This window comes from Pyrus communis, chromosome 4 (assembly GCF_041283825.1).
Source record: "Pyrus communis isolate YQ-2024b chromosome 4, ASM4128382v1, whole genome shotgun sequence".
NCBI lineage: Eukaryota > Viridiplantae > Streptophyta > Magnoliopsida > Rosales > Rosaceae > Pyrus > Pyrus communis.
The window spans coordinates 8,226,719-8,252,661 of NC_142568.1; the positions used below are offsets into that span (position 1 = coordinate 8,226,719).

At 37.2% G+C, this 25,943-nt stretch overlaps 1 protein-coding gene across 1 annotated transcript; it reads left to right on the forward strand.

Annotated features, from left to right (window-relative positions):
* The first annotated feature begins 7,394 nt into the window (after positions 1 to 7,394).
* LOC148697393 (uncharacterized) lies at positions 7,395 to 9,354 on the forward strand. Its single transcript, XM_088691913.1, has 4 exons — positions 7,395 to 7,493; positions 8,101 to 8,325; positions 8,443 to 8,714; positions 8,928 to 9,354. Exons 1-4 carry the CDS (start codon positions 7,395 to 7,397, stop codon positions 9,352 to 9,354), a joined length of 1,023 nt encoding a protein of 340 aa, XP_088548039.1.
* Positions 9,355 to 25,943: the final 16,589 nt, after the last annotated feature.

Sequence of the window (25,943 nt, forward strand, 5' to 3'; positions counted from 1 at the left end):
GGTGAAACCTCGTAGTAGTGGTGCCACTTCGCCTATAACCACATTTAGCCTCGTGGATCGTCGCGGTCCCATTTCTTGAGTATTGGAATTTTCACTTGTGGAATTTTCTCTAAATTTCTAGCCATTATATTCCTCTTTTATGTTTTATCAAAGAATCTTTGCAAATAAAAAAATTTCTAATAATAAGAACGTATAAAAAATACAAAGGGACTAGAAAATAGAAAAAAAATAGAGAAAAAACCTTTTTACGTGAGAGTCTTCTACGAGTATGGATATCAGCTCTTAATGAAATCACCAATTTGTGGATGCAAATTTCTTCCTCCTTGATCTTGGACAAAATTGCACTTACAAAACAAATAACACCTTAGGTCAAGGCCAAAAGCCTCACGCGCCCGCGATGAATGAGGGGGGCTTAGGACGAAGAACCTCCGATGCCAAAGTTAGAATTTAGAGAGAAAAGTGTTTGAGAATTTTACCAAGAGTGTGGAATCCTCTTTTGGTGAAAATGGGAGCCTATTTATAGGGATAGGCCGGTCCTCTTTGGAGAAAAAGTGGCCGACCATTAGGTGGGTTTTTGGGTTTAATTTTGGTTTAATTAGCCAATTTCAATAGGTATTAATTGGCTAATTAAACATAAGGGGAATGTTTTGGTGATTATAGAATATTTAGAATAAATAGATAATTAGGTTATGTAATAATTAGCTAATTGATTTAGCTAAAAAAGGGAAATTAGGTAAAAGATATATGGGGTGAAATAAATTTTAGGGATTACCTTGTAGAAGGATTTGATGAGATGAATTTTTGAATTGTTACCTATTTTGGGCATTTTTTACTTGGTTGAGGATGATTGCCCGCTACTCGTGCGTACGAATCCTGATATGCCTCAAGGGTATTTTTGTCTTCTTTATAAAAAAATCCACATGTCGCCTTGTGAATATTTTTGGCTCCACACCAGCCACCTCACTTGCTTACTAGAATAATCTAGAACATTCATCATGGCCTGGACCATATACCAACAATCTCTCCTTCCAGTCCATGAGGGAGGAATTCCAATCATAACTCCAAGTTACTTGGAGTCCAACCCAGTAACCTTAATGCAGAATTCCAACTTTGATTTTGTGACTACCTCTGTCAACATGTCTAAGGAATTATTATCGGTATAAGTCTTCTTCAGCTGTAGCAACTTGTTCTCAATAGCATCTCTAACCAGTGATAACGAATATCAATGTGCTTGGTGCATGAATGATATGTAGTGTTCTTGCTCAAATCCAGAGCACTCTGATTATCACAACAAACGCCATAATCACTTTGCTTCAAACTGAACTCTTGGAGAAACCGTTTCAGCCACAGCAACTCCTTGCATGCTTCTATAGCGGCTATGTATTCAACCTCGGTTGTGGACAAAGCAACACACTTTTACAGCTTGGATTGCCATGAGACGGCTCCCCTTGCAAAAGTAAACAAGTACCCAGACGTAGAGTTTCTACCATCCAAGTCACCTCCCATGTCAACATCTATAAATCCTTCCAAGATTGGTTTGGAACAGCCAGAGCACAAGCACATCTTAGAAGTCCCCTTCAAATATCTGAGAATCCACTTAACAACTTCTGAGTGATCCTTCCCTGGATTAGAGAGAAATCTGATCACCACACCTACTGCATGAGCAATATCTGGCCGTATGCACACCATTGTATACATGATACTTCCTACTACTGAACAGTAGGGAGCAACTGCCATTTTCTCCTTTTCTTCATATGTTTTTAGACACGACTATTTGCTCAACTTGATATGATTGGCTAAAGGTGAGCTTACCGGTTTGGCTGATTTCATGTTAAACTTGTCAAACACCTACTCAACATACTTTTCTTGTGACAGCCACAACTTCTTGGATTTTATGTCACGAATTATCTCCATGCCCAAAATCTGCTTGGCTGGCCCTAAGTCCTTCATGTCAAATGACTTAGATAACTCTTCTTTGAGCTTTTAATCATAGAAGCATCTTGACCGACAATCAACATATCATCAACATAAAGCAATAAAATGATGAATTTACCTCCAAAAAATTGTTTGATATAGACACAAGAGTCAGCATAAGTTCTCTTGTACCCATTACTCACTATGAATGAGTTGAAATTCTTATTCAACTGTCTCGGAGCCTGTTTAAGACCATATAAGCTTTTCTTGAGCTTGCACACCAAATTTTCTTTACCTTTGTCTTAAAAGCCTTTGGGTTGCTCCAAGTATATCTCTTCTTCTAAATTGCCATGGAGAAATGCAGTTTTAACGTCTAACTGCTCGAGCTCAAGATCCATACTTGCTACCATACCGAGGATAACTCGAATAGAAGTCATCTTCACCATCGGTGAGAAAATCTCATCAAAGTCAACTCATTTCTTTTGACCAAAACCTTTGACAACCAAATGAGCCTTGTACCGTGTCATGTTGTCGTCTCTTTTCAATTTGAACACCCATTTGTTTTTCAATGCTTTTCTGCCCTTCGCTAGCTCCACCACCTTATAGGTATCATTCTTTAATAAGGAATCCATCTCTGACTCCATTGCTTTCATCCATCTGTCACTATCGTTATGAGCTCTGGCCTCCTCATAAGTTTCGGGTTCTCGATAATTAGTCAACATGATATACTCTGCTGGATCTTTTGACCTGGTCTTCATTCTCTTGAGGGGCTGGAGGCTTCCTTGATTGGGTTCCCCTTGAATCTACTCTTCAGGCTCCCTTTGATCAACAATTTCATGGTCTGGCTCATCTTGACCAGGCTCCTCCTGATCAACATTATCTGGTTCTACATGCACTTTATTGGTAGCTGCTTCAGGGATGTCACCGTGACTTTCTTCAACTGAAGTTAATAGATCAACTACTCTGACTGCGCCATCTAGCTATGCTTCTTTATCCGAATCCCCAATTATTTGATTTTCATAAAAGATTACATCCCTGCTTCTGATAAACTTCTTCTGGTATGGGTCCCATAATCTGTAACCAAAATCTTCACCACCATAACCAAGAAAGATGCACGGTGTAGCTTTGTAGTCTAACTTCGATCTCTGCTCTTTGGGCATATGCACAAAAGCTTTGCAACCAAACACCTTCAGATGATAGTACGATACATCATTACCAGTCCATACTCTCTCTAGAATATCAAGACCTAATGGTACTAATGGAGATCGGTTGATCAAATAGCAGGCTGTCCTTACAGCTTCACCCTAGAACTTCTTAGATAACTTTGCAGTCCTTAGCTTACACCTGACTTTCTCCATGATGGTTCGGTTTATTCTTTCAGTAACACCGTTATGTTGTGGAGTTCCAGAAACTGTCTTCTCATGACGTATGCCATGTTTCACACAATACTCTCTAAACTGGTGAGATATGTACTCGCCACCGTTGTCGCTATGAAGGCACTTGAGAGGTTTCCTAGTTTCCCTCTCCACCATGGCATGAAACTCCTAGAATGTTTGAAACACCTGGTCTTTGGATTTCAACAAAAACACCCAAACGCTTCGTGAAGCATCATCAATATATAAGTAACAAAATATTTATTTCTTCCAAGTGACTCGACTTCCATAGGACCACACACATCTGAATAAACAAGATCTAACAAATTTCCTTTCTTTGTAGATGGAACAGAAAAACTAACTCTTCTTTGTTTACCAAATGAACAGTGCTCACAAGAGTTTAACAACATACCCTTGGCCTAGCCTCTTATGCCACAAGTCTAGAGATGAGTCATCCACAACATTCAACTCACCTTTCAAAATCTTGGCATTTGACCGGTACAACCTACAACAAAGTCATGCTATTCCTACCACCATTAAGCCTTTAGTAAGCTTCAATTTTCCTTCGCCAATATGGTGATAATAACCTTGTCGATCAATGGTACCAATGGATATCAGATTGAGACGTATATTAGGAATATGTCTCACATCTTTCAACATCAACTAGCAACCGAGATTAGTTCTTAGGCAAATATAACCAATTCTAAGAATTTTGGAATAGCTTTCATTCCCCATCTTCACTATTCCAAAGTCACATTCTTTGTATGTATTGAAGAACTCCCGTTTGGATGTAGCATGGAAGGAAGCTACATTGTCAAAGATCCATTCAATGTGTCTGTCAGAATCACCCATATGCAGACATTCACCAACAAACAATATTTTTGGTACATCACCATATAGGACTGCAGTGGTATTACTAGTATCATCTTTCTTTTTATTGTTTCCTTCCTATTGCTCTCTCTTCCAAACTCGACAATATTTCTTTATATGGCCTTCTTTGCCACAATGGTGGCATGCACCCCTGAACCTTGACTTGGATTGGCTAGGACTCCTGCCATGACATTAGGTCCTCTACTCTTGCTTCTTTCGCGGTTCTCTGTGACAAATACTTGGTTGTTATCTATGCCAGAAGACTTTCTCCTTGTTTCTTCATTAAGCATGTTATTTTTAACATTATCAAGAATAAGAACACTATTAGGAGCAGAGTTACTTACACTCACCACAAAGGTCTCCCAACTGTCTAGCAAGGATCCAAGTAACAAGAATGCTTGCAGCTCGCCCTTAATTGTCATGTTCATAGTAGCCAACTGGTTGATGATATTTTGGAAATTGTTTAAGTGCTCTGCAATACTTAAACCATCCTTGTACTTCACATTGATGAGCTCTTTGATTAAGAAGGCTTTATTGGCTGGGGTCTTCTTCTCGAATAAGGACTCAAGCTTCGTCCAAAACTCGCGGGCATTGGTTTCATTAGACACATGGTGAAAAACACTATCGTCCACCCATTGTCTAATTGTGCCAATTGCCTTGCGATTCATCTTCTTCCACTTGGCATCGGACATGCTCTCGGGCTTAGCGGCATCTCTGCAATAGAGAATGTCCTCCATCCTTGGCTTCCATGTTACCTAATTGGAGTTGGTGAGTTTGACCATAGTGCCACTTCCTTCCATCTCGTAGTATGAGCCAACGGGGTTCTGATACCACTTGTTAGGAATGTTGGTACTACAAGATAGAGAATGCACAAAGTAAAGTAGAAAATGGACACCAAAAATTTATATGGTTCGGTAATTTATGCCTATGTCCACGAAACAAGGATTAATCTTCACTATATGAAAAAGATGCGTACAACAAAAGTAGTCTTACCAAGCCAAAAACAAGGCTTGATGGATACAAGAAAGTATAACACACACTTTCTATCACTCTAAACTCCACTCACACAATGTGTAGTGGAACACTCTCACTCTCACTCTTGGAATGGAACTCTAGCTTTGGACTTGATCCTTTTCTACTCACTTCTTTCTTGATTGGTTACATCACTCCAACATCACACCCATATTTATAGGTGAGGGCTTGGCATTCTACTAGTTTCTAATTCCTTCTACAAACTAGAACTAGTTTCTAGTTTCTAGTATATTCTACAAGCCTCTAGCTTAGATAATTCTAGACTAGCCACAAAATTATAGCTTCTAGATCTTTCCATTTGCAACCAAGGAAACTAGTACTTTCTAGCTTTTTTCCACCAACTTAATAACTTGCTAGAATTGTCTAGCATGCTCCAACCACCTCACTTGCTTACTAGAATAATCTAGAACATTCATCATGGGCTGGACCATATACCAACATTAGCTTCTGGGAACTCGGCAATCCACCATCGGTTGCCAAAGCACAATCTAATCGTTGTTGAATTGGCCCCTCATCCTGCCGATTCCTCCATGTATAAGGGTACCCTACAAAGCCCAAATTGAACAGCCCACTATTAACCACAAAGTTTCCAAAGTCTCTTCTACTAGCCGTTAAACTATAGTTACCACCCTCATTTTTCGAGTCATCCAAAATATCATTAAAATCCCCAATCACTAGACAATATTCCCCTGACATAAGTATACGTTGAGATAAGATCTGCCATTATTCCTTTCAAGTTTTGTCATCCGTACTAGCATACACCCCGAAAAGCCACCAATTTTTATCCTTCCGTGAGTTATAAATTCCAACCTCAATGAAAAAGTTTGCATATTCCACTAACATCACCTGGTGATAGTTTTTCAAAAACACATAATTCTCCTCCAATTCCTTTTGGTTCTACTGCATGCATAAATTCCATACCCAGTTTTCCCTTCAAGTAGGCATACCGATGGCTCCGGTTTTTAGTTGCCAAGAGCATCACTATGTTAGGGGTATGAAGCCTATTCTGCTCCAATAAATTATCAACTGTTAGACCACCCCTAATCCCCTGACAATCCAGTAGATCATCTTCATGGCTGCCTCTGGGAAACCCCACAAGGCTGGTCTTGTCCTCCTCATAGAAAAGTGAAACATCATTTGCACGAATACTCCGTGCATCCTCTGAAACCTTACTAGGCGCTTACTCAACATCTTGGAAAAGTCTCTTCTTCTGCTTTCGTGGCTTGGAAAATGTTTCAATAATAGGAGCGAGCTTAAATGGATAATCATCCCCATTATTCATATTTGTAGCCCCCACTCACGCCAATTAGTTGCTCCACACCTTCACTTGGCATATCCATGTTGACTATACCTTCGTCCTCACCTGACAATGCCACATTTAAATCAATATTTCTCCCACTACCCTGAGAGAGCATGACTTCCGTGATAGCATCCCCACCTTCCTCAAGGCTTTTCAAAACCACGTTAACCCTCCCTGAAGCCATTACACCCCCTAGCAATAAGGCTGGCATCAAACGCTTCCTCCCTCACCTTCTTAGCCAGTTAGGCCACCCTACGTTGCTCTAGTAATTCCTCCAAGATATCCTTCCGAACCATATCCCCCACCATTCTCTAAGGGTTAGGCTTGCTTGGAGAACCCATGGTATCCATCACATCGTCATCCCTATGCTCATTCCCCGTCTCCGTAACATGTGAACCACCTTCCTCATCATCACACTACCGCCTCCAGTTTCCACTAAAGGCCCGTTCTTCCCCACGCCTCATATCCAGGCCACTCTGCTGCCCATCACGATATCTAGTAGAGGAAAAACGCCCCCTAAGGACCCCAGGGAAAATGACTTACCCTACCCAGAATTCAGCAATTTTCCCCTTAAATCCTTGTCAGCATCAAGGCCCTAATAGACATAGGCCTCCTTTCGCTGCACCCCTACATCCCTATCCCGTTCACCACCCATTGAAGCCTCTTTGCATATCTGCGTTGCATAACCTACGAGACCACACATCAAATGGTATCGTGGAAGAAATTGCTACTGAAAATCCATCCACACCGGCCCTTCGTCATAAAAAGTCACAAAAGTTCCCCTCCTTAGCGGTTGCCTAACATTGAAACGAACTTTGACCTGTGTGAAACGCCTAATACAATCTTAGCTAACAGACGTATCTGTTGAGAATTAAGCTGCATATTAGCTTAATATCGAGCTGCAGATGACAACCCTGCAGAAAGAAGCTGAAGAAAATGTTGAAATTGAAGAGATGAAGAACTTGCCATTTTTAGTAGTAGCCATTAGACTTAAATGTGTAACTGTTAGTTTAACTTTTATTTTTAGAAACCTACATAGCTGTTATTCCTATTTGTCTAGGATTGTACTGTGTTATTCGATCCTCTTCCAAGTGGATGGATCGTAGCCTTCGATGGCTTGAATGGCTGGAGATCAGTCATTGCTCCCTAAAAAATAGAATCTGAGCATTTGACTGATTTAGTGATATAGGCTTGTATATTCTCTCTTGGATTTTCAATTAAGCATACTAAGCATTCTTTATCCTCTGTGTTCATTCTCTTCTCTACAATATTCTGTCATAAAGGTTCAATCTTTGTGTTTTTAATCACCTAAAATACCATGCCTGATACCATTTCAAACATGGTATCAGAGCTGTAGATCTGATTCCTAAATAGGGGTATAAACTGTGAGTGAGGACCTTTCTTGAAAATTCCTAGAAAGGATAAAGGTGGTTCCTTTATTAGTTGGTTTATTGATACTCACTGAGAAATGGTGGGTTCAAGTTCTTCTAGTGGAGATTCACGAACTCCACAGTTCGATGGTGAAATTACGATTTTTGGGCTGTCAAAATGGAGACTATCCTCATAACACATGATCTATGGGATGTGGTAGAACTTGGAGTACAACCGTAGCTGATTCCCGAGGAGGAAGAAGGCTCTGGAGATGAAAAAAATGAGGCTGAGCAAGTTCTAGTGGAAGCACCCACCATCTCTAGAGAAGACAAAATAAAAAACGCTAAGGCGCTGAGTCTCATTCAGGAAGTAATAACAGATGAGCTCTTCCCTTACATCAGAAATAAGAAGACTATGAAAGGGGCTTGGGACATTCTGAGAAGAGAGTTCAGAAGAGATAAAAAGGTAAGAGCTATAAAACTTCAAGCAGTTAAGGCTAATTTTGAGTATATGAAAATGACAGAAGGTGAAACCCTAAATGATTATTTGGCTATGTTTTTTGGGATTATGAATAATCTGAAGTCACTTGGTGAAGATGTGCCTGAGAAAAGGATTGTGCAAAAACTATTAATGAGTTTGAGTAGGAGGTATACGTCCATTGTGTCAATCATAGCGGAAACTCGAGATCTAGATGCCATTAGAACTGAAGAAGTCATTGCATCTGTCAAGGTCTATGATAACAGAAAAGACTTGCATGATGAAAGGGACAAGTTAACAGGAACTGAGAGAGCTTTTAGTAGTCTCAGAGTTAGCAACAACCAAGTTACTGGAACTTACAAAGGTTCACAAAATAGGCAAACTCAGAAGTGGCAAGGACAATATAAAATGGGAAAGAATTGGTCTCAAGGTGGAAATTGGAACAACAACAATGGTTCAAGTTAGAACAACAACCCTGGAGGAAATTGGAACAATAAATTCAATTCACAGTACAAGCAAGGCAGTAGTAGCCAAAGTGGTGTGAAACCACAGTGCCAAGTCTGTGAGAAATACCATTTTGGTGTGTGCAGATACAAAGGAAAAGCCAAGTGTAGAAAGTCCAACCGGTTTGGTCATATTGCAAAGGACTGTGATAGTTATAAGCAAATAGCCAACTATGATAAAGAAGAAGAACTAACCGCAGGAACTATGTTCTATGCTTGTCATTCAACTTCAATTGCACAAGATATAACTGTATGGTTTGTGGACAATGCCTTCAATAATCATATGACCTCTCAAGAGTATGTGTTGATAAACATTGATAGATTTGTGACATGTAAGGTTAAAATGGGCATTGGAGATCTTGTACAAGCTACTAGAAAAGGCATTCTTGTGGTTGAAACTAAGCATAGAAAAAGATACATAAATAAGGTGTTGTTGGTTCCAGGTTTGGATGAGAACTTACTGAGTGTAGGCCAGATGATGGAGCATGGATACTATGCTTTATTTGGGGGGTAATATGGCAGTGATTTTATTTGGGGGGTAATATGTCAGTGATCTTTGATGATAGCAGCCTTAACAATGTTGTAGCAAAAGTGATCATAGCAGGAAATTGATGTTTTCCTCTTTCACTAGAATCAATGACTCCTACAGCAAGGAAAGCATCTGTGGTTGAAGAATCTTAGATATGGCACAGAAGGCTTGGACACTTAAACTTTGCTAGCATGAAAAAGATATAGCAGAAGGAAATAATGCTTAGACTACCTGTTTTGATAGAAATGACAGATGTGTGTGAAGGCTGTGTATCAGGGAAACATCACAAAGTACATTTGACAAATGAGAAGTGTGGAAAGTAAGTCATCCACTTGAGTTGGTACACATAGATGTATGTGGACCAATGCAAAATGAGTCCACTTGAGGGAATAGATACTTCATCACATTCATTGATGATTTCTCAAGAATGTGTTGGGTATACTTTCTAAAAAATAAATCTGATACTTTCAATGTGTTCAAAAAATTCAAAGCTTTTGTTAAATTCAGTTTAAAAAAGCTAAGGAGTGACAGAGGTGGTGAATACACCTCACATGAGTTTCTAGACTATTGTGCAAGCATGGGAATAGACAAGCAATTGACAATTGCCTACTCTCCTCAACAAAATGAATTTACTGAGAGAAGAAATAGAACAATTGGTGAGATGGCAAGATCCATAATGACTAAGAAAGGAATCCCTGTGATCTTTTGGGGCAGAAGCTATGAACACAACTGTGTATCTGCAAAACAGATGCTTTACAACATCAGTGTTAGATAAAACACCTTTTGAAGCATTCACAGGTAGAAAACCTGGAATCAAGCATTTGAAAGTATTTGGGTGCACTTGTTATATTCATGTTCCATCGCCACTAAGGCATAAGTTTGATGATAGAACCAGAAAGGGAGTTTTCATGGGATATAGAAGCTGTGAAAAAGGGTATAGAGTATATGATCTGCAATCTAAGAAGATTGTACTATCAAGGAGTATGATTTTCAGTGAAAATAAGTCATGGAGCAACCAAGTAGAGTCTCCCTCAATACCTTTCAACCTTGGAGAAAATGATGCAGAAGATGAAGTTAGAGAAGAACAAACTGATGCAACTCAGTTTGAAAATGATAGAGGTTCAAACATAAGTGATGATGAATCAATTGAGAACAATGGTAGAAGTCACCGTCAAGGCTCTACACCTAGCTTTACTCCAGTGAAGTTAAGAACTCTGGAAGATATATATGCAAGATGCCACATGACCATTATAGAACCAGAGAGTTATCAAGAAGCAACAATTGATATAACCTGGCAAGAGGCTATGAATGCAGAGTTGGAAATGATTGAAAGAAACAATACTTGGGAACTTGTTGAGAGACCTGATGATCAGCCTGTTATAGGTGTGAAATGGGTGTTTAAGACTAAGCTTAACCTGGATGGAACAGTTCAAAATGACAAGGCTAAGCTTGTTGCAAAAGGTTTTGCACAGAAACCTGGCATAGACTACAATGAAACCTTTGCACCAGTGGCAAGGTTACACACAATTTGAACATTTATTGCTCTTACAGCACAAAAAGGTTGGAAGTTATTTTAGTTGGATGTTAAGTCAGCATTCCTAAACGGTGTGCTTAATGAAGAAGTGTATGTTGAACAGCCTGAAGGTTTTGAGTTGAAAAATGCAGGTCATAAGGTCTACAAGTTAAGAAATGCCTTATATGGACTTAAACAGGCACGTAGGGTCTGGTACAATGAGATTGATGCATATCTTTCTCTGTGTAAGTTCAAAAAGAGCACAAGTAAAGCCACACTATATACAAGATCTGATGATGAATGAGGTTTAATAATTGTCTCAATATATGTTGATGACATTCTTTATACTGGAAGCAGTGACAAGATGCTTAATAAGTTCAAAAGAGAGATGATGCAGAGATATGCAATGTCTGATCTTGGTCTCCTACATCATTTGCTTGGTATGGGGATATTACAAACTGATCAAGGTGTTTTCATTCACCAAAGTAAGTATGCCAAGTCACTACTTGTAAAATTTGGACTTGAAGATTGCAAACCTGTGTCTATTCCCTTACCCATTAGTGAAAGACTTAAGAAGGTGGATGAAAGTGAACTGGTTAATGAAGAACTTTACAGGAAAATAGTGGGAAGTCTATTGTACTTAATAGCAACTAGACCTGATCTAATATATGTTGTAAGTCTGTTATCAAGGTTTATGAATAGTTCTACCAAGAAGCATCTGTGAGTTGCAACAAGGGTACTGAGATATGTGCAAGGAACCCTAAACTATGGTATTGAGTATGTGAAAGACAAGTCTGCAATTCTCATTGGGTTCTGTGATGCAGATTGGGTAGGAAGTGAAGATGATAGCAGAAGTACCTCATGTTATGCATTCAATTTTGGCAGTGGGGCATTTTCTTGGGCATCTGTGAAACAAAATACAGTTGCATTATCAACTGCTGAAGCTGAGTATGTTTCAGCATCTGAGGCAACAACACAGTCCATTTGGTTGAGATTTGTCCTTGATGATTTTGGGGAAATGCAAACTGAGGCAATAACCTTATTTTGTGACAATATGTCAGCTATCTCTATGATCAAAAATCCAGTTTTTCATCACAGAACCAGACACATAAACAGGAGGTATTATTTCATAAAGGAAGCTTTGCAAGAAGGTGTGATAAATTTGAAGTTCTGCAGAAGTGAAGAAAAACTTCCAGACATATTTACAAAAGCTTTGCAAAACATAGGTTTAACCAGTTAAGATTGAGACTTGGAGTTAAGCTAGTAAGCAGCTTAGGAGAAGCTGTTGAGAATTAAGCTGCATACTAGCTTAATATCGAGCTGCAGATGACAATCTCGTAGAAAGAAGATGAAGAGAAACTGAAATCGAAGAGATGACGAACTCGCCATTTTTAGTCGTAGCGGTTAGACTTAAATCTGTAATGGCTAGTTTAACTTCTATTTTTAGAAACATGCATAGTTGTTATTCCTGTTTGTCTAGGATTGTACTGTATTATTTGATCCTCTTCCAAGTGGAAGGATCGCCTCTGATGGCCTAAATGGCTAGAGATTAATCCTTACTCCCTAAAAAATAGTATCTGAGCATTTGACTGATTTAGTGATATAGGCTTGTATATTCTCTCTTGAATTTTCAATTAAGCATACTGAGCATTCTCTATCCTCTGTGTTCATTCTCTTCTCTACAATATTCTGTCATAAAGGTTCAATCTTTTTGTTTTTAATCAACCTAAAATTCCATGCCTGGTACCATTTCAAACAGTATCGACCTTGATAGCCGTCCCCATAATACCACCAATAAAGGTTGCAACAGCCCCAATATGCTCTAGGGCAGCACATTGTGCAACTGCAACCAAAAAACACCCAAACAGAGTGATTCCCAATAGCTACGACCCTTTTTCAGACCGATCGGCAACCATGGCCAAATCATCCTTGAACGTCCAGGGTTGGTCAACCTCTAGCACCCACTTCATGTCGCCAAGGTCGACAAAACGAGCCAAAAATATTCTATCACCTAATTCACGAACCGAGACACCTTCTCACCTCCTCTATAATGACGTAAACCAAACAATGAAGGCATCCCTATTCACTTCCCTATGCCTAAGCACCTCTGCCACAAGGGAAAATTGAAACCCTAGAAGGACACCCTCAACCTTCTTCCTCTCAATGGCATTTCCACTCTATTCCTCCTCTGACAACCGCAACTTAGATCCAAACTTCATCCCAAGTTCCTCCAGTAAAAGATCTTTATCTCGTCACTCCGTACCTTCCAACCCAAACACAAAACTGCTATTAGAAGAGCATGTTATAACACGATACCCATAAGACTACACTCAATTGTTCCACAAGAAACCCTACCGTCAATAATCCATTCACAACCTAGGTTTTTCCAAGGAAATTCAGGGGAAATCACTCTAGTAGACTTGAACACCAAACCCTAACCCTAGTGAAGTCACCACACAAACCCTCCTCGCGAGGACATTGCATGGTCCGATCCAAAATTTTATAACTCGCTAAATTTAATGATGGTGAATGAAGAAATATCCCAAGGCCACTTGCATTTTTGTCCAAATTAATTACAAAATGGATTTGTCATGAAGAAAACATAATCAACATAATATCATAACAAAAAAGTATTAGGAGATTTACATTTACTTCCTTTCCTGCATAATTTTTTTTGTAGGTAGAAATTTCATTACACAACACAATCAGATACATTATCATTTAGGAATAAAATCCCAGATTACAAATGCAACAAAAAGAGGAAAATAAAACCTAATTCACATAACCACATTGAACAGGCGGAAGATACGCTCATGAGGGCAATACTTTTGCAACACTTTCTGATGAACTTGCACACGACAATGCACCTCGACAAAGAAGCCATGCTATAAGACAACACGAAGAAGTCAACATAGTCATTTGCCTGACACAGATAGTAAAACCACAACCTAAACAAAATAAACAAAAACCCAAAACCACAAACACAAACACAATCATAAAGGTAGTCCATGATAAAGTAAGATAGCAAACCAACCACAATGGCCCTCCTCGAGAGCAACCCAAATGCAAAATCTCTCCTCGAAAAAGTGAAAGAGCGACCCAAACCCAAACATAGCCAAAAGAACAATCCAAGACCCAACATCCGCCATAAAACCATCCAGACACCCCTGATCTGGACAAGGAAGGTAAAGCCGCCACGAATCCGTCAAGAGAAGTCACGAAGCCTTGAAAAACAAACCAAAAAATGGGGGATCTGACCCAATAGCAACCAAAATTCACCCAAACCCGCAAATCTTGCCATTAAAGCAGAATATCTCCGAAATTGGGGATGGGAGGCTACAACAACGTCGAGAAGATTGGTCGCCCACAGAGTGGTGGGGAAGAAGAGATACGCAACAACACTAAGAACTGGAAGGAAAGAGGAAAAAAGATCAGAGTAAAGGGAAGGGAAGAGGCGCTAGAAGGAAGGGGGAGAAAGGTTGCCGCCGGCTCACGACAAAGCAAGGGACCAGTTGCTAAAGCTTTTGTAGAGTTAGGGTTTTGTCTGAAAGGGAAAGAGTTAGGGGTTTTTTTTTTCTTCTTCTTTCTCCTGAGAAATAATTTCCTTTCCTGCATAATTGATTATTCCTTGTACCGTTCCAATTTTATCAGATGTCCCGGAAGGGACAATTGACTATTCCTTGTACAATTAATACATTATTACGTTTCTTGGTTTACACACTTACATGTATTCCTATATATACCTGCTTAAGAGTAAAGATCCTAGACTTCTTTCTCTTGTTACCTTAATTTCTAAACCCTAAGTACCAGGCAGTGCTGCCATCAAGTTGTGGAGATGAGTATCACTTGGTTCGGCAAGCTGGGGTATTTGACTAGTAAAGTTCCTCCACCGGACACCAGGACCCGAATTATCACCGGTGGAGCTCCGAGGACGCTATGGTTAAATTATGGTTGATTAATTCTATGGATCCCCATGTGATAATGGCAGTCATCCAACTCCCTACTGCGAAAGCTATTTGGGATTTTGTTGCTCGCGTCTACTTTGATAGATATAACCCATCTAAGATTTATGAACCTACTTGTAGGATGTACTTTATGAAACAAGATGGAAAGCCGGTTGATACTTATTATTATGATCTTGGAAGAGGATCCCTAGGATTCCCGATCCACTTTGTAGGAGTTCTAGAGATCCCCACATCTTAATCGTTCATCGTACATCGTGCGATCAGTTTTTATCAGATACTATTTGGATTTAATTTTAAATAAACAGTTAAATGATTTATGATTGCACGATACACGATGAATAGCTACAGATGCCCACAAAGTGGATCCGGATGGGATCCAAGTCCTATGATCTTCAAAGAATTTGGCAGGAATTAGATCACCGACGTCCGAATCAGATGAAGTGCTCGGAAGACGAAAGACTCAAATTGAGAAAGAAAGAGTCTGTTTCTTGCCTGATTGGATTACGGATTTCAGAGAGATGTCCTACGGATAGATGCCTTGTGCTTTTTCTTTTTATTTTTTTACTGTAGATATATATATATATATATGTTTGGCATTAGTCTTCTTTCTAAACCCATCAACTTGGATTTACTTGGAAGTTTTTAATATTTTTTTTTTATTTTGTGTTTTACGTATTTGCTTGGGTTGAATGAGATGGATGAATTTTTTTTTTTTTTTTTTTTTTGGGTAAATATTGGTTATCATTTTCTTCAATATGTTTATCCCTCTCATAAATAGCAAAAACACAACCAAAACCAGGTACGAGGTTTTCTTTTCCATTACAGGAGTTTCAATGAATTTTATTTTTGTTGTATCTATTTGTCAATAATTTTAGTTCTTTTATTTTTTGAGAAATTTTTCTCTACATGAATATTATGATAGAAGGTATTTGTTCGGGTTTTTTATTTTTTATTTTTTATTTTTTATTTTTTTGTCTTAATATACTGGATAAATTTTATTTAGGTTTTTTTCATAAATGATCCCTGAAATTTACCCTCACCATCAAGATAGTCCTTAAAATTGAAAATCAATAAATGTAGTCCCTAAAAATAAGTATCGCAAATCAATGGGGTCATTCCATCACAATTCTGTTAAAATTTTTTCTAAGTGCTGATATAGCATATAAATGGGCACCACAAGATTTACAAGTTTTTATCAGAAATGGTCCCTGAAATTGACCTGCACCATCAAGATGGTCCCTGAAATTGAAAATCGATGAATATAGTCCTTGAAAATAGGTGTGGCAAATCAATATGATCCTTCTGTCACAATTCTTTTGTTATGTGCTGATATGGGTTTAATAATTAATAGTTGTCTAAATACCTTTTTGCACAATAGAATTTTTTTCTTATAGTAGGACCTACTCCGAAGAGAGATCCTTGCCATAAATTCTCAAAGGCACAAGGCTTAACTAAAGCTTAAGAGGTTGTTTGGAAATAGTTTTCAACCAACAATAGGTGCACCTCAGTTATAATCTCATTATCTCAAGGCAGACCTCGCTATTCTTTGAGTCACTAAACAACCAGGGAAACGCTGAACAAGCTCTCCAAGATTAAGGTTGTGAGGATATTGATCGTCTAAATGTTCACGGTGATGTTCCAGAAGTCGTTGCTAATCAGCCAAGCCTTCACCAAAGATGATATCGATCTAGGTTCAATTCAGTGAAAGGTGTCGAAGTGTGTAAAGACAGGTGTATTGAGATTTTTTTTTTTTCCTTTTTAGAGAATAGACAACGAAGAAGGTAGAAGAATGTGGATTGGAATTGGAGGTGATTGCAGGACTAGGTTTTGGGTTCACAACTTTTTATTAATTATTAAATTATTAAACTGATTTGTAATTTATTTTTTTTTATAATTCAATTAGACGTGTGTCACATCAGCACATAACAGAATTTTGATAGAATTGTGACGGAATGACTACATTGATTTGAGACACTTACTTGCGGGACTACATTGATCGATTTTCAATTTTATGGACCATTTTGATGTCGCAAGTCAATTTCAGAGACAATATTGATGTCGCAAGTCAATTTCAAGGACAATTTGTGAGAAAAATAACTTATGGGACTCATTTATGTGTCACATTAGCACTTAACGAAATTTTTAACAAAAATGTGACAGAGGACAACATTGATTTGCCACACCTATTTTCAGGGACTACATTGATTGATTTTCAATTTCAGGAACCATCTTGACGGTGAGGGTCAATTTCAGTGATCATTTGTTATAAAAACCCATTTTATTTTGAGCTTTGATCTTTTCAATCAATTGAATTCTTTGGTTTTTATGACAATCTTAATCAACAGGTGGAGGGTTAACAATTTAGAATTTTAGATCTCCACATTGGATTGCATTTTTTGGGTTTAAACCCCAATATTTAGGTTTCGGTCTTCCCCGTAGAGTTGGTCTTACATATTCAAATCGTGAGTATTTTCCGATGGATATTTTAAACTTCTGCAGCCATGGTGTGAGGGATAACAATTGGAATTGATTTCCCACTGGACAAGGAAACCTATTCAGTTTCTTATATGGATTTTAATAGGGATTCCTCATTTGTTTTGGCTAGAATTATGTTCGATATATAGTGGCCTCTACTAGCACATATACTAAGCTCATTATTAGACTTAAACCTATTATGAGTTGAGCATATTATTTTCTGCAAGTGAGGAAAAGTTCACTAAGTTTTGTTGGGAGTTTTTGACTATGGCATCACCTTCTGGAGCTTCTACAGGTTAGAGTCTCTTACCATTCTAGTTATACACACACACACACACACACACACACAAATGTTATATTTGCACATATGGTGTTACAATTGCTTGAATATTTATTTAAGGGTAATGTGCTGATTTAGTTTCTAAATTATCACCTCTGTAAAAATTAGGTCCCTAAATTATTCTTTCAGTAAAATAAGTCCCTAAATTCATTAAAAATTGCTAACTTCATCCCTACTATTATAGTCATGCTATTTTGTCCAATTTTTTGTCAACTTAAGTCACTTGACACACTTTAGAGTATAATACCATCATTTTCTAGTCTATAAGCCCTTAACATTTCATATAGGTTGCGAATTAACGTCTAATTTACCCTTAAAAGTTAACTTACACTATTTCTTTATGAAAAACTAACAATTTATCCTCCAAAGTTAACTCCATACACAATTTCTTTATAAAAATAAAAAATAAAAAAAATAAAAAAATAAAAAATAAAAAAATAAAAATAAAACTACCCATCTACCCCCAATTTGTATCACATACAAGTAACGTGACTTAAATTGATGGAAAATTGAATATAGTAGCTTCGAATGTAACATTAGGGATGTAATTAGGAGAATTATAAATTTTTATAATTTAAGGACTGATTTTTCTATAAAAAAAAAATTGTTTAGGGACCTAATTTTCACTTAGATGATAATTCAAGGACTAAATTGGCACTTCACCCTACATTTAATAGTGCTAATATTTGCAAAATTTCCAACTAATGTTTGCTAGGGGCATTTAGATTTAGGTCAAAAAATCAACATGGCTATTAGATTAAGTCCAGTATTATATTTTCTCCATGTTTATTTCTTTCATACTCATTTTACATTTTTTTTAATATTAGAGAAATTAAAATTTTCTAATTTCATGCATCTTCTAATTCCAACAAATCTACTTAATATCTTCTAACAAAAAACTAATATACAGAACATATAACCCTAACTCAACTAACCAGTACATGAATGTATATTATACCTATAAGCGAGATATGAAACCTAACTTACATGTACAAAAGATAATATACCTACAAGTAAGACACATTAATTTGTGATACAGGTTTATTACAAAAAATAATCTGTCATATAGTAGATAAATACATATATGGGGTTTAGAGTAGGAAGAACAAGAACACATAACAAAAAAGAAAAATAAGTAAGAATAAATAATTAAAGAGAAAATTAGAAGAAAAAAAAATTTATAGTAAATCTTATCATTAAAGACAGAATTATTGATAATAAAATAAAGGATCTGTTATTTGCACTCCAAAAATCTCATTCTACACTCCTTACAAGTTTATTTTTCTTTATAATTAGAGAAAGTTTGGAGTGCAAAATGAGATATGTGGGGTGCCAATAACAATTCCCTAAAATAATTTTAAACTCAAGGGTTTAGACTTATTTTAATAAATATAGAATTATATTTTATTTAGTTACTTACAAAAAATATTCATAGGATTCATGTAAAGTTGAAACTTAATATTTGAGATAGAGAGACAGATTACAAGTTGAATGGCATGAAGAAAATTGTTCAAACAATATCATGAAAGAGCACTTAATCTGTGTTCAGAAGTTCTTCCATATCATACATATAAAAGACTACGTTCTCTCCAAGTGAGAGTCTTTCTCACTTTTTGGTGTGAGGCTACCAAATTTAAGAAAATGATGTGGCGCTAATCCTAGCTTTGACCGGGGTCGGTTGCCGTTTCCTCCTTCTCTCTTACTTTTCTCAGTTCTTTGCTTCTACTGCTTTTTTCCCCACTTTTTACCCCGATCTATTATGTTCCTCTTGCCCAATTGGTATCCCTCCTCTTTGTTTATCCATACCAATTTTCAGCCATGCATACTGTTGAGATCGTGTGTTTTTCACTGGCTCGGGTGTTTCCAACACCACCACATTCTCCATGTTATCTGCCTTTACCATCAGTGTTGTTCATGAGTTTCCACGGACTTAATCTTGATAGCTAGCTTATTTCGATCATTTGATGGTTATCCTTTCTCTGTGGTTGTGCTCGGGAAGCAAATCGAGGTTAGACGCTGCTATTGATAAGGCGATGCTCGACTATGAACGAGGACTTGGACAAATCGAGAATTACTATGGCGGTAGATACCGTAAATGTTTCTAGAGTCTAGAACTTCGTTTGTGTTAAAGAAAATATAGAAATATAGAGAATAATCCGAATGATGACTTTGAGGTACAACTTGAATCGTTTCCTTAAAGTGTTATTTGCCCCCACTCGAATGAGTTTGCTAAAGGATTCTTAGCAAGTCACTTCCAGGATACAATAAAGTATGGAATATTCGATTAGCAAAACCAAATTGTATTCCCTTAGAAATAACTAAAAAGAAATTATATGAATGTGATGGAGAGAAAAAAGAGCAAGGAATGTAGAAACAAATTTCTGAAAATTGTGTGTGAAACATTATGCCACAATAGGTATTTATAGGCATTAAAGCACCCGTTCATCGAGTCATTTCATTATAGTTGAAGATATACAACCCTTCTTAATAGTGTTGACCTAAAAGACATGTCTTCTATTTAAAATTTTCAGAAAATAAATATTGATTATTTATATTTTTTAATTCTACTCATACAATTTGAGTAAGCATCATCATTGTCTTTTAACCGAAAGTTGTAGTTCAACCAAAAGATACAAAGTTGAATTAAATCCAACCTTTTGGTACCATCATTTTCGCACACACATGCTGCACAATGCAGCACCAGTATATATTATATTCATACACACACACACACACACACACACACACACACATACATATAACACATATAACACACACATATAACATATATATATATATATTATATAGTATGTCATATGTTGCAATGCTTCACTTAAGAGAAGCAACGGTTGGGCAAATACCCAATTTTTTAGCCAACAAATATATGAATATATTCTTGAAATATTCAATAATTTGTGTGTTCGGCCTTTAACTGTTGGTTGGCCCTTTTGTAGTTTGTTTATCTTGGCCCATTTTTTGCTTGTTTATATGTTAACTTTGGGCTTTTGGTTTGTTTTTATGATGTTTTTAGTTTGAAATAAAAGTAGCTATTGAATAAAAAAAACATATATGCAAAAGAAAAATATCAAACAAATGAAAACAAAAACAAAACAAGCAATGGTCACCTATTTGTTTTTGTAACCTTTGGCCGCTACAATGACATTTTGGGTGCCTACTCCGTGACTAATTGCTTTGGTCACCGTGCAGTCATGAATAAAAGGATGGTGACATAACTGTTGCCCCCTTGTCTTGAGAATAAAAGGCTTTGAAGGCAAAAGCTAGAAATGGAGGGTGTGTTGTGGACTGCGGACTATTAACTGGAATGGGAAAGCAAAAGAATGTGCAGAGAGAAAGAGAGAAAGGGAGATGGGGTTTAAATGTGAGGGCAGAGTAAGGAGAGGAAGCAAAAGCAAGAGTGGTAATTAATATACACACTCTAAAATTGGTTGGTGACTTGTCACTCCCTAAATTTGAATATAAAACCTCTTGTAAGAGAAATATCACCAAACAACATTACTAAGTGACAAAAAACTTTTTCTTTAATATATCTTGAGTTTTATGAGTTAACCAACCCAATCTAAGTCTAGCACTAAACGAGTCATATTCAAAGAGCGGTGGCCGAGGACTTAGAATAAAGCAATCATCAACTGGGAAATTTCCATGAGAAAATGGGAATCATGTAAAGGAAACTCTTGAATTAGTAATTAATGAACAAACAAGCAAAAAACAATTCCTTTTTGAGGAAAATTTGAAAGAAAACGGAAAACAAGTTTAAGACTATAGAAACTGTTATCTTCTTGAGTAAGGAATCTGGATTTAGAGGGAGAGATGTAGAGAGAGATAGAATTATGAAATTATATTTTCATTACTCAATAATGTTATTACAAGAAAGAGTATATATAGTCATTGGCTTTGAACAGTAAAACCCTCAACTAACTACAACTAATTGCATATTATATAACAACAAATCTCAACTAGCAATTCACTGTTATAACAAACTACTGACAACTTTTGATGTTGTGGCTTCTGATGTTGTGGCATTTACCTTAATACACCCCCTTCAAGTAACAAAAGGAGACTTAGCATAAATGTCTACCAATTCATCTTCACTGCAGACAAACTAAACTTTGAGGAGATTTGCAAGAACCAACCTCGGATGTAGTCATAATCAATTTCTACACGTTTGGTTCTTGCGTGAAAAACAAGATTTGATGCTAGGAAAATAGCTAAAATATTATCACACCACAAAGTAGGAATAGTACAAAGAGGGAAGCCAATATCATGAAATATCTAACAGATCCAAGTGAGTTCTGCAGCTGTGTGTGCCAAAGGTTGATACTCAACTTTTGTGGATGATCGAGCTACAGTAGCTTGTTTCTTCATACTCCAGTTGATTAAGTTTGAACCTAGGAAAATCTACTGGTGGATCTGCGGTCAAATGTGCATCGTATCCTATCTGCATCCAAGTATGCAATGAGATGGAGGCTACCCTTTTTAAACCAGATGCCTTGAGAGATAGGACCTTTCAAAAAATGAAGAACCTTTTTGGCAGCTTGCATATGTTACTCTCTAGGAGCATGCATAAATTGACAAAGTTGGTTCACTGCAAAAGAGAGATCAGGCCTTGTCCAGGTCAAATATTGTAGGCCACCAACAATGGACTTGTATTCAATGGGATTAGATAGAAGATTACCATTGTGATCAAGCTTGGTGGAGCTGAGATGAGTGCAGCAAGGCTTTGAACCCTCCATATTAGTCTTTTTTAAGAAGGTAGATACTTTGTTTCAAAGATACCCTCATATGTTCTTTGATCTTCCAACCCAAGAAATAGTGCAGAGGCCCCAAATCCTTGATTGGAAAAATAGCACTCAGTTTTTTAATGGATAATTGACAATGGGCAGCATTAGGGGCTATAACAAGTATGTCATCTACATATACTAACACAATTACCAAGGCTGGTCATTTGAAAACAAATAAAGATGCATCTGAGGAAGATTGAACAAACCCAAAAGTGTGAAGAACCTGAAATAAGTCAAACCAAGCACTTGGTGCCTGTTTTAGGCCATAATGGGACTTTCTCAGCTTACAACCATGATGTGGCATTGAAGGATCAATAAAGCCTGCAGGTTGCTCAATATACAGATCTTCTTTCAAATCACCATGAAAGACGACATTGCTTATATCTAACTAATATAAGAACCAATTAAACTGAACTGCAAGAGATAAAAGAGAACTCTTATAGTTATTGGCTTAGCTACAAGACTGAATGTATCTTGATAGTCAATGTCTACCTGTTGATGAAATCCCTTCGCAACAAGTCTGGCTTTGTACCAGTCTACATTGCCATCAGGTTTCTTTTTAATGCAAAATACCCACTTACATTCAACAACATTCTGAGAATTAGAGGCAGGGACTAATGACCATGTACTAGTAGATAGTAACACATTAAATTCTTCTTGCATTGCCGATCTCCAACGAGCATTTTTGGTTGCCTAGAAGTATGTATTAGGAACATACTCAAGATCAGTGAGAAGAAGATTGGTTGCTGAATATTCTTTGAGCTCGCATATTCTAGCTTTTGATCTGGTTACCATAGGATGAGTTGACAAAAGTAACAATTGGAGCAGAGGCAAAACAACTAGCAAGAGAGTCACTTGCAACAATATTAGGATATGAACTAGATGCATGTGACATGTGTGAACCAGTAGCAGAACTAGTATGTGAACCAAGTACATGATTATCATGAATAACACTTAAAGGTTTTGGAGCATTGACATGTCTTGAATTGCTACTCAACTTAGACATAGAAAATTGCAGATCAAACGATGATCAATTAATAAGAGGACTTTGAGAAGATATTTGAGTGCAGTTTTGAAATGGATAGGTATCTTCATGAAAGATGACATATTGACGTATATAAATCCTACCAGTATTTAGGTTAAGACATCTATAGCCATATGTTATAGACTGCAACCAAGAAACACACATGTTTCACTTTTAGGATCTAATTTGGATTGAACATAAGGCTTGAGCCATGGAAAGCAGCTGCAAACAAAGACTTTAAGTTTTGAATAGTCAGGAGGCTTGTGAAAGAGTAACTCCCATGGAGACTTTGATATCTCAAAAATAGGTAATCTATTGATTAGATATAGATATGTGGAAAATGCTTCCACCCAATAAAGATGAGGAACCTTAGAAGCAACAAGTATGGTTCTTGCAGTTTCAACAAGATGTCTGTGTTTTCTCTCAGCACAACCATTTTGTTTAGGAGTATGTGGACAACTCAAAAGATGAAGAATACCATGAGTACTTAAAAAGGATTTAAAAACATTGGAAGTGAATTCACCTCTTGAATCTGAATGCAAAGTCTTGATTTGATTTCCAAAAGAGTTTTCTACATAAGAGTTGAATACAACAAAGGTATTAAAAGCTTCAGACTTAGCTTTTAAAGGGAAGAACCAACTATACTTACTGTATTCATCAACAATTAACAGGTAATACTTAAAGCCACTAGGTGAAATACTAGACGCAGGACCCCACAAATCACAATGAAGCAACTCTAAATAGTGAGTTGAAACAGAACTAGTAATACTTAAGGGTCTTAGCAAGAGCACAATCAGTACAAAAGAAATCAACAGTAGACTTTCCTTTTAATGCTACTTTATTACTAGACAATAGCCTTATAAAGATTGATGAAGAAGGATGTCCCAAACTTTTGTGCCAGACTTTTACATGAGCTTTAACACTTATTAAGGTTAAAGGAATTGAGGGTTGTGGACTGGATGCTTGAATGGGATAGAAGTCATCTATAACCGGTCCTTACAAAAGCATCTTCCCTGAAATACGATCCTTGACAGTGGATTCTTCAGGGTCAAGAATTAATGCACAATTATTGTCTTTTAGAAATTGATAAGCAGACAACAAGTTGTGTTTCATGTAAGGAACGTGTAAGACATTTGCTCAATTTAAAAGAACCATGAGGAGTATTCAAAGATGAATTACCAACATGAGAAATGGACAAACCTTTATCATTGCCAATGTAAACTTTGTCTTCTCCAGAATATGGAGATAGTGCTGAGATATTGGCAATGTCATTAGTGATATGAGCTGTGGCACCAGAGTTAATCATCGTTGATGGATTAGGCTTGGAAAAGTAGTGAAACAGAAAGCAGCCAATTTTACAAGTAGTACTCTTCCAAATATCTCAAGGTTCATTCGATCAAAGTAATTGATTGCTTCATGTCTAGTGGGGCCATAAATTTGTCAAGGAACTTTGGAACCAATGTGAGCAGATGAATTATGATAATTAAAGTGAAAACCTTGATAGTTTCCACGAGTGTAGTTCCCTCGATTATTGCCTTAATAGTTGTTACGAATGAAGTTCCCTCGATTGTTCCCTTTTGTTAGTGTTGTAATTTCGATTATTTGTTACGACCTCAATCAGAAGTGTGCCTAAATGAATTTTGCAATGGCTGACTTTGACTAGCAAGGGCCTATGGAGAAGTAGGAAGAAAAGGTGCTTGAGGTTGCACAGAGAAAGCTTGAAAAGGCTCAATGGTAGTGGATAACATTGTTTGCTTTTTATGAGCCATAAAAATCTCCTTCGTAAGTAACAGGCCATGAAGTTCATTAAGAGAGGTAGACGAAAGATGAAGCATAATTGAGTCAATAATAGACTTGAATTCATCAGGAAATCCATGAAAAGTCGCTACAATTAGGTCACGATCAGATAAAGCAGATCCAGCAACTGTGAGAGAGTCAGAGATTTCTTTGATTTGTTGGAGGTACTCCGAGATCGATTAAGATCCTTCTTGAACCAATTGATGATGAGATCGTAGTTAGTGAATGTGAGCCTCTGATGCACCACCAAATCATTGCTCAATTAAAAGATCACGCAATGAAGAAACACCAACGATGAAAGGAATAAAATCCTCAGATAGTGGAGAATTCAACCAAATAAGTAGGTTTTGATCTTTTTCATACCACGATTCAAAGGCAGGGTTGAGGGATTGATCAGGCAAGAATGGCGATGGACATGACTTAGTGTCATTAATGAGGCTAATGAGTTTATACCGACGAAGAATTGGTGTAAACAAAGCATCTCATGGAAGATATTTCGATCGTTTCAGTTTGATCGGAACCATATACCTATATTGTGAATCGTCAGGGAAGTATATGAATTTGTTGTTGATGAAATTCCAAAAATTCCATAAAAATTAGGGTTTGGCAATGTTGGTTCAATCGGAGAAGACGACTCCGAGGGCGATGCCATAACTGACAA